Below are 16,066 nucleotides of genomic sequence, written 5' to 3'. Positions count from 1 at the left end.
AGGGGCGGGGAGTAGTTGGGGGTGAGCAGGCCGGCGGGGAGGGCAGTTGGGGGCGAACAGGCCAGCAGGCAGAGTGGTTAGGGGCAATCAGGCAGGCAGGCAGGTGAGCGGTTAGGAGCCAGTGGTCCCGGATTGTGAGAGGGATGTCTGCCAGTTTAGGCACGATTCCTGGGATCGTGCCTAAACCTACAGTTGGACATCCCCTGAGGGGTCCCAGATTGGAGAGGATGCAGGCTGGACTGAGGGACACTCCCCACCTAATGCATGAATTTCATGCACAGAGCCACTAGTATAAAAATAAAATGCTTGCTAACATCCTGCTTTGTGATTAAGCCACTCATCTTCCACCTGTGAGGTCTTTGAAAGCCATGACCAAGGCCGTCATCCCTGTGCTTCTAGGGGCGAACACAATGCCTGGCACACAATAAATGTTTGTGTGTGGTTTGTTCAATATGACTTAAATCTACTTGAAACCAAATATCACGGAGAAAGCCATGTTCACACCTATTTGTAGGATACCAACTTTTTCTTATGTTGATTTTCCTGTATCAACTTATTCTCTTATTCAAAGAACATTTACTCAAAACCTACCGGCTGCCAGGTACGGGGCTACGTGTGCTATTTCAGGGAGCTGAAGGACAGCTTCTGCTCCCAAAACGCTAAGTCAAGGTGGGGAGAGAGGCAACCAAGCACATAATTCTAATACCGTGTGGCAGGAACTATTGATGGCGCCACAGAGACAGCTAATCCTTGAAAGTAAACTAATCCGGCTGGGAGAGTCAGGGGTAGATTTCCAAATGAGAAGACACTTGAGCTGCCCCTTGCAGGATGACCAGGAGGGTTTCTCCAGGTAAATGCGGGCACTGGGATTCCTGGTGCAAAGTCCAAAAGCATGAGGAGAGAGAGCACCAGAGCAGTCGAGGGAGCACAAATCACTGGGTCCAGGCAGAGTCCAGGGTTTACGCGGGGGGATGAAAAGAGGAGGCTGGAGACGTGACGAGGGACCAGAATCAGTTAAAAGGTTGGCTACTGTCGCCCTGGCTGCTGGTGGTTCTCGGCGGTTGGAGTGTCAGCGAGCACCAAAGGGTCGTGTGTTTGATTCTTAGTCAAGGGCATGTACCTGGGTTACAGGTTTGATTCCAGACCCCCGTCAGGGCGCATGCGGATGGCAACCAATCGGTGTGTCTCTCTCATCGATGTTTCTCTCTCTCTCCCCCCTCCTCCCTTCCCTTTCACTCTTTTTAAAAATCAATGGAAAAAATATGCTCAGATGAGGATTAAAAAAAAAAAAAAAAAAAGCTTGGATACTGTCCTGTGGTGAGAGCTACTGCAGGAATTTAAGCAGAATAAGAATAAGTATACGAAGTTCTCTCTCTTGAGAATCATCCAGCACCCCACCCCCCACACCCAGAATTAGTTCTTCTAAATTATATCCCACGCGTGTCTTTGTTCAGTATTTCCTCTCCGACTGCCTTGCCTTCCTGTTTAATGGAAAGGCCTCCGCTCTTTCTGCATCATTACCTTGTACTTCTGAAGAAGGTTTTTAACTTGAGATGCAGAACCCAGAGAAGGCGCGGCGTCTTCGCCTGCAGTTTGACGTTCCACATTGTTCATCCAGCTAATCATCTCGGTGATTGCTTTGCGCGACGGCAATTTCTCCATCTGAAGCTGCAAGGACAAAACGATTTCCATTTAATTACCCGCAGTTAACAACACGAATCAGGGCATCGCTGGAGATGATATCGGGTTTGATAAAAGGTCCTGCTACATAATTATGCAGGTTACTCACAAAAACAAACCCCGCATTCAAGCTTAGAATAAACGACCCCAAAACAATGACAGGGACCTTCACATCAGCTACCACAGTGGTGCAGATACACGGGGAAATAAAGTAATTAAGCCTGATTTCTCTCTGCAGAAAGATCCCATTGGGGGAGAGTCCAGTAATTAAGACCTATATTCACCGGTGCCAGGGAAAAATAGGGAATGTCAATGAAAATTATTGAGTCAAAGGAATAATTTTAAGACAGTTGTGAGCTAACAAGTGAGCGCTAATTTAAATGCTTTAACGACTTGCCTGGTGAAGTTTCTCCTGAATGCCGGGGAGCTGCGTGACCAGCACTGTCCATCTCTGCTCGAACTGCGCTAAGGCAGCTCGCAGCGCAGCCGCGTCGGCCTCCTTCAGGTGCAGGAGCTGGTTCCCGGTGCTTATCACCGCGGTCTTCAAGGAGGACTTCTCATCAAGCTCCTTGGAGAACGCCTGGAGACCGTTTTAAAATGTAGAAACTTTAAAAAATGTTCAATAGAGAACAGAATGGCTAAGAGCCAGAATAACTGGTTAGAGACCAAAACCAAATAACTGAATTCAATTCAAACAGTGAATATTTGTAGGTGGATGTATAAGTATGCATGTGGATATGCGCACGCTCACACACGTGTGTGTCACAAACACACTTTTCCTACTAAGGGTCAGACACTGTTCCAGGCATTCGCTATGTGGAGGGGAACGAAAACAGTGAATTCTTGCCCCTTGAGTGGCTTACAATCTAGGGGATTAATATTTTAAAAGACAGACAAATCTTTATTGCAACTTTAAAAAACAAAGTGCGCACCCGGCTGGCGTGGCTCAGTGGTTGAGCATCGTCCTATGAACCAGAAGATCATGGTTCGATTCCCAGTCAAGGCACAGGCCTGGGTTGCGGGCTCGATCCCCAGTGTGGGGCGTGCAGGAGGCAGCCGATCAATGATTCTTTCTCATTACTGATGTTTCTATCTCTCTCTCCCTCTCCCTTCCTCTCTGAAATCAATAAAAATATAGCCCTAACCAGTTTGGCTCAGTGGATAGAGCGTCGGCCTGCGGACTCAAGGGTCCCGGGTTCGATTCCGGTCAAGGGCATGTACTTTGGTTGCGGGCACGTCCCCAGTGGGGAGTGTGCAGGAGGCAGCTGATCGATGTTTCTCTCTCATCGATGTTTCTAACTCTCTATCCCTCTCCCTTCCTCTCTGTAAAAAATCAATAAAATATATTTAAAAAAATATATATTAAAGAAAAAAAAGTGTGGAATACAACACAAAGTTCATATTAAATATAAACTAAATGCAACAAATTTTAACTAATATATTTGAAATCGTTCCTGTGCACTTATAGGTTTATTAAAAGTATATTTCAAAATATCTATGTTTCAATACCAAAGTAAATAATCATAGCTACAAAATATGAAAAATGGAAAAAGACTAAAAGGTTTCAAAAGTACTATTTTCCTTTAAGAAAAGTCTCAAAACAATGAAACAATAACATTTTTAAAAATTTATTGATTTGAGAGAGAGGGAAGGAGGGAGACAGAGGAGAGGAGGAAGAGAAGAGAGGTGGTGCGGGGGGAGGAAAGCGGGGAGAGGGAGAGAGGGGAGAGGGAGGGAAAGATTGATTTGTTGTCCCACTTATTTATGTATTCATTGGTTGATTCTTATATGCTCCCTGACCAGGGACTGAACTGGAAACCTTTGGTGTAGCAGGATGATGCTCTAACCAACTGAGCTACGCAGCCAGGGCTAGAACAATAACATTTTAGAAGAAATATCAGTTCTATATGATTAAAAACCATGTGTTGCCCTGACCAGTTTGGCTCAGTGGCTAGAGCAGTGATGGCGAACCTTTTGAGCTCGGCGTGTCAGCATTTTGAAAAACCCTAACTTAACTCTGGTGCCATGTCACATATAGAAATTTTTTGATATTTGCAACCATAGTAAAACAAAGACTTATATTTTTGATATTTATTTTATATATTTAAATGCCATTTAACAAAGAAAAATCAACCAAAAAAATGAGTTCGCGTGTCACCTCTGACACGGGTGTCATAGGTTCGCCATCACTGGGCTAGAGAGTCGGCCTGTGGACTGAAGAGTCCCAGGTTCGATTCCGGTCAAGGGCATGTACCTTGGTTGCGGGCACATCCCCAATAGGGGGTGTGTAGGAGGTAGCTGATGGATGTTTCTCTCTCATGGATGTTTCTAACTCTCTATCCCTCTCCCTTCTTCTCTGTAAAAAATCAATAAAATATATTTTAAAAAAACACACACAAAAAACCATGTGTTTATTAACTTTAATACTCATGACTCCCTAACCTTGTGACATTCTTGCGGGGGCAGGAGAGTTTTTTTCTGCATTTGTAAAATGTGCCCCATGTCAGAGCAAGTTTTAAATTTATATATATTTCATAGGGCCAACTAAAAAAAATACTTCATCCTTATTCTAAGTGCACAAATAAACTGCATAAACAATCGGTTCTAAGTTTGGAGAATGCCGCTGCTCTCAGCCCGTCTTATTCCACATCCACAAATGACGGAGCCTCTATCGCAGCAGCCCCCAACACTTTCCCCGGATCCTGATTTCTGACCGTGGATTATCTGGGCATATTCTATTACAACTTACAAAGAAACGGTCTATGTTGCTTCTGATTGTATCCAAGTCCTGAGACACGTTGAGGGACTGTTCTTTCCAGTAGTTCAGAGTTTGCTGAGAAGATTCCAACCACTTGGTTAACTGGTCCGCATCTCTGTGATAACTAACAAGAGCCACGTGAAAGGAAGTTAGAAACGCATTCTATGGATGATGTGCGTCCCCTGCATATTTTCTTCTTATTTTACTGGGTGTTTTCCTGTGTTCATCAGCCCTATTATTCAGAAAATGATCACGTTTATAAGGACTATATCCTGTTTTATCCCAAATCCGACGCTCCTGGCATGTTTATGACTCTCTCCATTATGACTAATCAAGAAGAAAGAGACATTTTAAAGCCTTAAATATTCTATCTTTAATTTCTTATTACAGCTACACAAAAATAAATCCATGGGTAAGGACGGAGATTATTTTTATACATCCAATGTCCTCTAATAGACATGTTTATAGTAAAAATACAACCAGCATTTGTATAAGTTATGTAACAAACAGCAGAGTGCGGTTGGCCAGATGCCAACATATCGAGCTGCTGTGATGAAAATCCCCAAGCAAAATGCTACACTTCTCGTAACTTCTAATCTTCTTCAGGATAAGACAGCCCCTTAACAAGTAGAGATGAGAATGAGGCTTAAAGGTTCTACATTCTGTACTTTCCTCAAGGGGTTCAAGATGATTTCAACTAAGGAAAAGAAGTCTCTGAAGAACTCCAAACACTTTTCCAAATTATCCTGTTAGCTATAATTATTACTTTATTTTAAATTTTAAAACTTTTGGAAGAGGAAAGAGCAATCTCATGGCACAGAGGTAACATGCATTATCTGATAAATCCTATCTTCCACAGAACTGATTATACATTATCCTGAGTCTAGCAAACCAGTACCAGAGACTCTAGGCCCCACGTAGCCCAGCAGGGGGACCCGACTGCCTCACACTGTGGAAGAGAAACTACATGGGGGACCACGTGTAAAAACCGGGGACTGCAGGAGCCCCAAGGCCTTTCTGCACAGCAAAACTTGATGCCGATCGCGCTCTAAGAAAACGTACCTGAGCAGATGCTTGAGGAGCGTTTGCAGTCTGTGGAGTTCATGGTCGATTTTCTTGTTCAGGGACAGCCACTGCTCCTCTAGCTTTGCGATCTGGCCCTCTAACTCGGGACAGCTCACGGAGGCCACCAGCTGCTTGCCGTCATTCAGAGTCTGGTAAAGCCGGGCATGCTTCTCATCGACGTTTCTCTTTATTTGCTAATAAAAGTCAAGTCACAGAATGAATTACTTCAAAATGAAGCCAACGAACCTGCTCCCAAACACTTCATAAAAGGCCAGCGGTAGAGTCTACGGAAGAAACACTACCCCTTTCCTAACCCTCAACACTTTTGCCATCTAGTCTGGCTGGACAAACAGGATGACTGGCTTATTGATCACTTTTCTCAACGCCAGTTTCTAATAATGTATTTCTACCGCACAGATTAAATCTATAGACTTAGACGTGTGGACAGAAAACAAAAATCCACACACCCACCTAAAAACAAGAAAGCTGGCAGCCTAGGGGGCACAAGCAGCTTACAGACAGGAGTGTGTTACCCAAAGATTATTTTAAACAACAGGAAATTTTACAAAGAAATGAGGATTTCCTGGGACTCTGGGCAAACCGGAAGATCTAGGCCCCTGGGTCTGCATTCTCGTGGGGCAAAGATGGGCTGAAACCCAGCAGTAAGCCTCCTGTCGAAGAGCCTGCTCTCTCTGCTTCCCCTACCCAGTTCCTGCCGCCCCCAACTCCCGTCCCCACGGCAGACCACACAGCATGCCTTCTTTCTGTCCTCCTGCCTGGCCCCGTAAGCATTTATATTGCAACCTAGATATGAAGGGGCTCAATAAGAAAACATTTCTGTATTATCCGTTAGCCCCGAATAGCAGGACAAAATTCTTTTCCAGAGTCTTCTCAATGTAAAGACTCAGTAGGGAGAAAGGATAAGGAACTCAGCAGAGCAAATTAAAGCAGACAGCACATCATCAATAAAACGAAAATAAAATTTTTCAAAGCTGCGAATACAATGACCCCCCTGAAGAACTCCGTGGAAGGCAATTATCCTCCACGGCTGGGTTCAGCCACCGACACTTATCCTGACAGCTATTTAAATTTCATCTTTAGAAATAAATTATGATCAAAAGAGAACTTTGGCCATTTTCCAATTAACTTAAGCCTTTTTAAAGCCAAAAATTCTACTTCCAATATCCTTTGCATCACGCCCATTTGTGACCCTCTCCCGCTACCCCAGCCTGTGGGCTAGAATAAACTGTCCAACATTAGTTAAAAAAAAAAAAGTTTTCATTTTCTAAGCCTTCAGTGTGAGGCACTCACTATTTAGAGCATCTCTGAGAATTTTTTAGTTGTTGTTGTTAATCCTCACCCAAGGTTTTCTGGTTTTGTTTTCACTGTGAGAGAGACACATAGATTGGTTGCCTTCCCACACGCAACTCAACGGGGGGTGGGGAGTGAACTACAACCCAGGCACCTGCCCTTGACCCTTCAGTGCATGGGCTGCCGCTCTAACCACTTAGCAACACCGGCCATGGTTTTGAGAAGTTTTCATTTCCCCACTTCATACATGGAGTCAGGCTGCACTGGCCACTCGGTCCATGAGGCTCCGAGCCAGCAGCTGAAGACAGGTTTGTTTTGATTCCAGAGGCCACGCAACTGACCTACATTCCACGTCCTACAGATGTGTATCAATCAAAACACAAACCGCTGCATGATGCATGAGACTGAGGCCCTAAGAAATCTGAGAGAGGTGGTTTTACAAGATATCTGACTTCTGTTAGCCTGGTGAATTCACTTAATTGTCTTAGAACAAGGATTTCATTTTCAATAGAATTCCAGGAGATATTTGAAGGGATATAGTCACTTTTGGGGAAATGATCAGGCTTATGTTAGTTTGGCTAAAATTAACTGTTTCTAATATAACGAGGTTTAACATGCTGTTTTCAACTTCATTCTCTTAGCTGTTCAGAAAGTACCTTTAGCATCTAACAAAGCATCCAAACAGCAGTTTCCCAACCCAGAGGACTGAGACTGACCTTAGAGTCAGGCTCTATAAAATAAGACGGCAAAGAGGGTAACTGTAGCTTCTAGGTACCTAGACAACATGACCACAGCGTTGCAACCTCTGGGAAATGTTGCCTATGGGAGCCTGAATGCCTCTGAGGAATGGCCGAGTATTCCAGGCTCTCATTCTCCAGCCAGTCTATTCAGGCGACGAACCTGCCTTAGAAGTTTTAAAGTTGATATGTGATAACTACCTCTAGCCGCACACCTCGGCTTCTCATCACTCATCTTCTGAAGTTAAAATGTGAGAAGATTTTATCCTGTTGGCCATATTCTCAGTGCCACTCGAAAATCACTCTAAGGCAGCGGTTCTCAACCTATGGGTCGCGACCCCTTTGGCGGTCGAACGACCCTTTCACAGGGGTCGCCTAAGACCATCCTGCATATCAGATATTTACATTACGATTCCTAACAGTAGCAACATTACAGTTATGAAGTAGCAACGAAAATAATTTTATGGTTGGGTCACAACATGAGGAACTGTATTTAAAGGGCCAGAAGGTTGAGAACCACTGCTCTAAGGCTTTATCTTCCCTGTGGCATCGAAATCCGAGACACACAGGCTTTGATAATAGTACTAAAAGTTGCACAAAAAAATATTTAAAGCTTGAAGTCTTTTGATGATGCTTGTGGCAGGTGGCAGGTTATTGTCTGGATCACAAGCTATGTCCCATCAGAGCTTCCCTGTAGTAATAAAACTAAATATATGTTCAGAGGCTCCTGGTTTACAAAGTTCTTCCCATATGTCGGGTGATTTCCATAACCACTGACATCCACCTCTCTAGACAGGTAGAACCAGCACGATTGTCTGTGTTCTACAGATAAAGGAACTGAGGCTGGGGCGGGGGAAGTGACAGCAGGGAACGTGAGAGCCAGGGCCCAGACCGAGGTCCTGGACCCCAAGCCACACCGCGGCGATGCTGAGGAGCTCTCAATCCAATCTACAGTTTCTCCGAATGTGTTTGACAGGGATTTGTGTGATGAACAATATTTCATTTCAATTCAAACCATTCGCCTGCAAAAATCAAGCAACTTAGTAAGATAAATGTAAAAAATCCACTCTCCCACACATACAAAGTGCTATCGACCATGCCTCTGACAGCTTCCACGGGAGCAAAATACCTGGTAAAACGAGATCCTTTCCACCAATCTGTCCTCGGTCTCCTCCACCAAGCTCACGGAGGGCAACGTAGATGCCAGGACTTCCAGGTCCTTCTCAAGGGAGGCGTAGTTCTCATCAAATTCTTCCCATTTCTAGAGAATCAAGAACATCCAACCAATAGGAGCCCTTTTAGTGAATCCCAGACAATGACAAAATGAATCACAAAAATAAAAATGGACTCTGAGAGGTACACAAAATTAAAGCACGGATTCTGGGGGTTTCTGAGAGAACCCCCTCCAGTAGAAGCCTGGTGTGTACTGGGAAGTAATGCCCTTGCCTGTGTGGAGAAGGCTTTTAACATCCAGTTGGTGTTACGTTTGTCTCATCAAATGGAGCAGGAACTGAACTGATTACGTCAAAGTGGTCTCAGCATCGCCTCCGTGAGGGCTCTACGAGAGCCCCTCTCTCATGTGCAAAGGCAAAGGCTACCTTTCAAAGCTTCTGAGCAGAAGCTCCTGTTGGGCCGCTTCCTCCCTCCCGGCCCCAATCCCCCGGCCTGGACATTACCGGACCAGGACGCTCAAGGCATGACTTCACTGAGGTGTGGGCTCACCCTGCATCCGGGGAATAGTCTCAACTTCGCCTGAATCTTGCCTCGTCCTGGCTCCGTTTCCACAGGAGCCCACTTCTAGGGTCCCCACACACTACAGAGCCCACGTATGCACACTTAATAGTATCACTAAACAGTAACTGTTGGAAAAAGAACCACCTTGCTAATTTTCATATCTACTGAGACAGGGGGTCACCTGGCTAGGAGGGGCACTCACATTAAGTCTTCTTTTGGATACGATGAAATATTACTATAAATATCCATTGGACACACTCATTAGAAAATTGTACTAATAAATATCTAAAAGTAACACCATGTCCTACCATATGATATAGTTGAATATTTCCTTGCTTTTTGTTCATTTCCTTTAGGTCAGCGGTTCTCAACTTTTGGGTCGCGACCCCTTTGGCGGTCGAACGACCCTTTCACAGGGGTCACCTAAGACCATCCTGCATATCAGATATTTACATTACGATTCATAACAGTAGCAACATTACAGTTATGAAGTAGCAACGAAAATAATTTTATGGTTGGGTCACAACATGAGGAACTGTATTTAAAAGGGCCAGAAAGCTGAGAACCACTGCTTTACGTGCTGACATCCACCGCATTTAAAAAGTTCCAGGGCAAAATCTTAAAATGGAGAGAAAGCTTTATACAAGCTTAATTTTTTCTCGGAATTGGGACAAGATTGTCATGAGTCCACTTCAGTGACAGAAGGCACATCTGGTTCAGGAAGTACAGTTTCTGAACCAGTGATTATGTCATCCAGATGATCTCCTTCAAGATCTCAATGTGCTTTCAGTTCTGTTTATTTCCTCTGCACAGTGCTAGACGGTTGAAAGATGCCCAGCCGCCCCTGATTTGCCTGTAAGAAACCTCAGCTAATACTGCATCCAGGGAGTAGTAGCCAGAACTAGAGCAGGGCTCCACACTCCTCATTATTAATTCCTATTTAATTGCTGCCTAATGACATTTGTTTTTGACACCTGGAGGCGGTGGCTGACAATCCGGAATTCCCAGCTTTTCAAGTACAAAATGTATGTAACCCAAATACCTGCAACAAACTCTGCTGCTTTATTCCACATTGGCATGCCTTTTCTTCTAGTAATTTAACTTCTTGTACTTGTTCTGCCCAAGATGTCTCTTTCTTTTGCAATAAAGAAGGAAGCATTTTGCTGGAGAAAGTTTGGATTAACAGCATGTCAGCAACAAGCTTCTGGAAAAAAAGCTGTAAAATGGAGAAGGTTTTAATATTTATTTCTGCAACGTGAAATCTTTTTTTTTTTTTTCAAATATATTTCATTGATTTTTTTACAGAGAGGAAGGGAGAGGGATAGAGAGCCAGAAACATCGATTTAGAGAGAGTGGAAGGGAGGGGGAGGGGAGGGGAGAGGGAGAGAGAGAGAGAGAGAGAGAGAGAGAGAGAGAGAGAGAGAAACATCTATGTGAGAGAGATACATCAATTGGTGGCCTTCCACATGCATCCCGACCAGGGCCAGGGATTGAACCTGAAACCCAGGTACATGCCCTTGACCAGGAATTGAACCCTCAAACCTAAGGTTTGCAGGCTGATGCTCTAACCACTGACCCACATCGGCCAGGGCTACTTTAACTTCTTATACTGTTATATTTGCTTTTTTAACCCACAATCCCAGGTCAGCCATGTAGACTAAAACACACAAGGAAACTGACTATGTATCCCTTAGTTTTTGAACACTGACATTTTAACAAATCATAAAGAAAAATCACCCTAGTAATATTTTCCACAAAATAGTCCATGTTAACGGCCAAACATTATTAATTACGTAATTTCAATTTCCAGCCAGATCTTCCTAAATCAGTTATTCTAAGGTTTAAGGAACTTTACAAGAAGGTTGGTGATAACGTGGCTGATTAATTTCAAGACAATACGTTGTATGGATAGCTGTGTTAGCTCAGGGAGCCCACAGAGTCAACAGCTGGGGTTCCTAAACTTGACTCTTAACTTCTACTCAGTAAAATGGCAACATAAAGGGAATTTGCTGACGGGATCTTTGGGGATCCTGGTACCTAACAGCTCCCAGAATGGCCCTTTCAGAGCCTTGAAAGGGGAAAGCTTCCCTTCACGTGGCCCCTCTCCAGCTACATCAGCTGTCCTCTCTGATCGTCTGGAGGAGCCTCTATGTGAATCCCTTCTCCCATTCCTTGTGCAGGACACATGGAGGGTTCATACAGCACAGGGCCCATCAACTGATATTATTTTCTCCTCTTCCCTTTCATCCTTTTATACATCTTTACCTTTGAATTTCTTAGACTAAGGTCTACTTATCAAAGGCCTTGACTTAAGCTTGTTGAAGGGAGGAACGTCTTACACAGTTTTTATTTAAATCACTGCATGTTTTTGGTTGGTGAGGTTTTGTTTAATGAAATGAATGGAAAACAAAGGGGTGTATTGCAGCAATTTTCAACCTTTTCCATCTCACTGCACACATAAACTATTGCTAAAATTCCGCAGCACACCAAAAAATATGTTTTTTTGCCAATCTGACCAAAAAAAAAAAAGATATAATTTTGATTCATTCACACCAGACAGCGATTGTGTTGGCTGTTGTCATTTGTTATTTGACAATCACAATTCAAGGGAAAAGAGGTCAGTGCCCCTGACTGAGTAGTCACACACTGCACGCTTCACCACTGGTTGAAAATCACTGGTTTGCTGTAACATCACACTAGTTATACATTTATATATTTAAATAATGTTTATTTAGATTTCAATTCCTAGGAAGCCTTGTCTAATCTCCTGAGTTAAATTTCCTCTATTAAATGCTCTCAAGGCATGTATCCCAATTTTAATTTTAAATCTGTCTGCATGGCTCCTTAATAAATTGTCTTCTCAGTCAATGGAAAGCTCCACAAATGCAAGGAGCTGCATCTGCTTCATTCACACCATATTCTTAGAGGTTAGCAGGGCTCCTGGTACGCAACGAGCCTTCCAATGGCTGCTTGCTAAAAGAACGAAGGAACGATACCTATTTCCCCACGGAAGAAAATGGATGCACGTGGTTCCCACTCAGAAAAACCGCGTCTGTGAAACGGCGCTCCGCCCGCGTGTCTCACCTTGTGATTCTGTATCTGAGCCTGTAAGGCACCTTTGCTTTTGGTTTGCTCTAAGTGGTCACGAGCAAGCTTTTCCTTCCCGATGGTCACCAGCTCCTCCAAGCCTCGCAACAAAGCGTCCTGCTGGCTCTCAGTGACGCAAGGGCTGCCGAGTTCCGCGTACCTGGCTCTCAGCATACCCCACATACTGTCCAGAACATCCTGAAAAGGAAGAGCAGGGGGGCCCAAACATTTCATCCAACCATGAAAATAACCAAACGAACCACAAATCTGAACTCCCTTGGTGGGAGAAAAAAAATCTTATAAATAATCCTAGTAAATAATCCTAGTAATTCACTGCGTGGATGTTTTCTGCTCGGACACACCTCTAGTTTGTAAACCTCCTGGAGTAGAGCATAAGGTAGGCGAAGCTTCTCTCCCTCGGCCCTGAGTTTTGCTACTCGGCTCTCAGAGTTCCGCAGCTCCGCGGTATAGGCATCTGCTTTCTAAAGAGACAATGCGAAAAAGAAAACATTTAAAGTAACTTAGAGAAGCACATGCATTTATTAAAAACTTCAACAGGAAAGAGTTAAGGGAAAGTGGAGGTCCCGCTTTCCCTCCCTCCCCTCCAGCCTTCCCCAAAGACCCACAGTTCAGTTTGTTTCTAACGCACGGACCGTAGGGGTACAGTGCCCGTCCTTAAGGCACTGAGCTACACACATCATTCTGTTCTGCCGTTTGCACAACTCACTTATCAGATCCTCAGCATGTCCTCAAATCAGTACTAACGTGCCTGGCTCCTTTAAACAGACACGTGGTTTGCTTTGTAAGGCTGCACAGTCTGCTCTCCATGGGCTTGTGGGCTATTTAGAGGTTTTGACTCAAGCAGTGCCGCTTGGTCCATCCTTGAATATTTACATACACACTTACCTTTATGCACGTATTTCCGTCAGATAAATGCATTCCGGCACCCAGAGCAGTGCCTGAACACAGTAGGTCCTCGGTTAACACTTGCTGAATTAATGAGTGAAATGGAACTGCTTCTGGATGGAAGGGCATTTACACTGAAAATTCTAATACAGTCCAGCACTCCTACCAACAGGGCGAGGGCGCATTTCCCAACACTGCACACACTTAACATTTTGCCCAGCTGACAGGTGACAATGGCCTGTTGTTTTGATTTACACTCCGTAAAGGACTATTAAGAGATGCTTCCATAGGTCCGCATAAGTATTTTCATTCTTATTTACTGAAGCCTGGCCACGGCTCACAGAGGGAAGTGGCTCAGAAGCACAGCTCAGACACAAGACTCTGGCCCGAGGTGAGGTCAGTCGGAATGATTTTGACTTGATTACCTGAAGCTGTTCATCAATACTCTGGCCACTAATTTCATTCAAAGACTGTTGTAAAGATGTTTTATTCTTAATCAGTTGATCATATAATCGCTTTATTTCATTCTGTACAAAAAGATAAATGCAAGAAACAGTGAGAATTTCACCCAGACCTTTCTATTCCTTTTTTAAAAAAAAATTTAGTTGTTCTTTAAGTTTTGTGCCATCAGAAATTTCAAACATATACCACAATAGAGAGCTCCCTGCGTCACCACGATCCCACGTTAACAACGACTGTATCTATCTCCCTGGCGCTCTCTTGACTCTACCTAACCCCTCCCCTCAGATTATTTTGAAGCAAATCCCAGATATCATAGAATTTCACCAGTATATGTGTCAGTATGTACTTCTAAAAGATAAAGGTTCCTTCCTTTAAAAATCCCACAAATCAATAATAATCATTCCTTAGTATTATTAACAGTCTAGATAGGGTTCACATTTCTCTAACTGCCAATCATTTTTTTTTTTTTGAATTGGGATCTACATGATGCCCAATAGTTGCAATGGATCACAGGTGTCTCAAGTGTCCTATAATTGGCAGGCTCCCCACCCATCTCTCTCTCCTGTTTCTTGGATTTTATTTATTCTGTGCAGCTTCCCAATGTCTGGACTAGGCTGACTACACTCACGGTGACATCTAACACGTTCTTCTTCCCTTGCATCTTTTACTTAAATTCTAGAGGCTTTATCAGATTCAGGGCTGATTTTATGGGTAAAACTCCTTCATAAGTGGTGTTGTGTTTCTTTTTTTTTTTTCATCAGACAATTTTAGTAACTTCCTAACCAATCACCTGCCTCAAATCTCTCCTCCAATCCACATTAGACAACTGCCAGGTGAGTCTACCTGAAACATACATGAACTGTCATTTCTTTGCTCAGAAACTTTCTTGGCTCCCTCTTACCGAGAAGTCCTCCCACATGACACTCATTGAGTGGCTGAGTGCAATACAGGAAAGAAACAGTACGTTAACTCAATAAAACGTCATACCCAAGACTTTGGAAAGTTCCTGGCTTTTGAATGGTCTCCAACCATGAGCAGCAGAACTAAAAGACCTTCATAGAAAGACAACCGCACCGCTTTCCTTAGCAATTCCTATTCACGACCACCACCAGACTAGGAATTAATGGGAGTTGGGGGTCCATGCTGTAACCTAAAATAGTGCCGACGCGGGCTGAGTGCCGAGACCCGTACCTGGTAACTGCGATTATAGTCGAGGCCGGCTTTCAGGGACTTGCTCCTGGACGCAGCGGCAGCCTGCGTGTGCTCCAGGTAAACTTGCAGGTTTTCAAAACATTCAGGGAACAAGTTGGCGGTCCTTCCAGGCCAAGTCATAGCTTTCAAAAGATCCTTCTTCTTGTCACTCAGAGCTAAGTACAGTTTTTTCAGCTCGAGAGCCAGTGTCTGCAAAGTGGAGAGGCAGGAAGACACAGTGAGTGAGCCCCGAGTGCCAGGGGCTGCAGCTCCGGCTTACCTCGTGGGCTGACTGCGGCAATGGCCAGCACACGGGTGTCTGGAAGTTCCCTACCTCGTAGAACACCTGCTGGGCACCAACATCCTCTCTGCAGAGCCCAGGTGTCTGCAGCAGCTCCTCCACGCTGCCCAGGCACTGGCTGAGGGTCAGAAAGAGTTCGAATAGCTGCTTATCCAAATGTATGTAGGTTTCTTCTGTCATGTTTTCCTGAATCAAGAGGAGAAAAGAAAAAATAAAACTCAGGATTCTTGCCTTCCTCTGCCTACGTTTCCCCTGGTTCCGATTATAGCTTATGGTTTATGTAAATGAGGTAACAGAATAAATAAATACAGTTAAGATGTTAACTCTGAGAGAACCAAGGTTAAGAAATTAAATGTTAAGTAGGGAATTGACTATTGAATGGAATTAAAAGGTCAATCACAAGATGAAAGACTTGGTTAGTGGGGCCATCTAGGTGGAAGTGTGGTCCCAGAGAAATCATATTACCCCTTCCCCCCTGCTCCCACCCCCCACATTTTAATGTAGGAGAAAGCAGGTAAGGGAAATCAAGTATGGCCTGGGGAAGGGAAAGAAGTCAGGAAAGTTAAAGGGGCTGATTAGAAAGAGGTATGATATCTTAAAGACAAGGACAGTACAGTATGGTGACTGTAGTTAACAATGCTGTATTATACATTTGAGAGTTGCTAAGAAAGATCTCAAAAGTTCTCATCACAAGGAAAAAATGTGTAACTATGGGTGATGATGGATGCTAATTAGACTTATTGTGGTCAGCATTTTGAAATATATACAAATAGTGAATCATTATATTGTACACCTGAAATTAATGTAATGTTATATGTCAACTACAGGCCCGGT

At 43.9% G+C, this 16,066-nt stretch overlaps 1 protein-coding gene across 1 annotated transcript in view; it reads right to left on the bottom strand.

The window, feature by feature from the left end:
• SYNE2 (spectrin repeat containing nuclear envelope protein 2) overlaps nucleotides 1-16,066 on the bottom strand; it is a 254,062-nt gene that overhangs the window by 70,513 nt on the left and 167,483 nt on the right. The window contains 11 exon segments of the mRNA XM_023743920.1: nucleotides 1,522-1,668; nucleotides 2,078-2,260; nucleotides 4,430-4,562; nucleotides 5,501-5,697; nucleotides 8,681-8,812; nucleotides 10,328-10,501; nucleotides 12,370-12,570; nucleotides 12,735-12,854; nucleotides 13,704-13,805; nucleotides 14,932-15,141; nucleotides 15,266-15,418. Coding sequence (XP_023599688.1) covers nucleotides 1,522-1,668; nucleotides 2,078-2,260; nucleotides 4,430-4,562; nucleotides 5,501-5,697; nucleotides 8,681-8,812; nucleotides 10,328-10,501; nucleotides 12,370-12,570; nucleotides 12,735-12,854; nucleotides 13,704-13,805; nucleotides 14,932-15,141; nucleotides 15,266-15,418 — 1,752 coding nt within the window.

The sequence above is a fragment of the Myotis lucifugus genome, unplaced genomic scaffold (genome assembly GCF_000147115.1).
Source record: "Myotis lucifugus unplaced genomic scaffold, Myoluc2.0 scaffold_419, whole genome shotgun sequence".
In the NCBI taxonomy this organism is placed as follows: domain Eukaryota; kingdom Metazoa; phylum Chordata; class Mammalia; order Chiroptera; family Vespertilionidae; genus Myotis; species Myotis lucifugus.
This window is presented reverse-complemented; position numbering and strand designations above follow the sequence as displayed.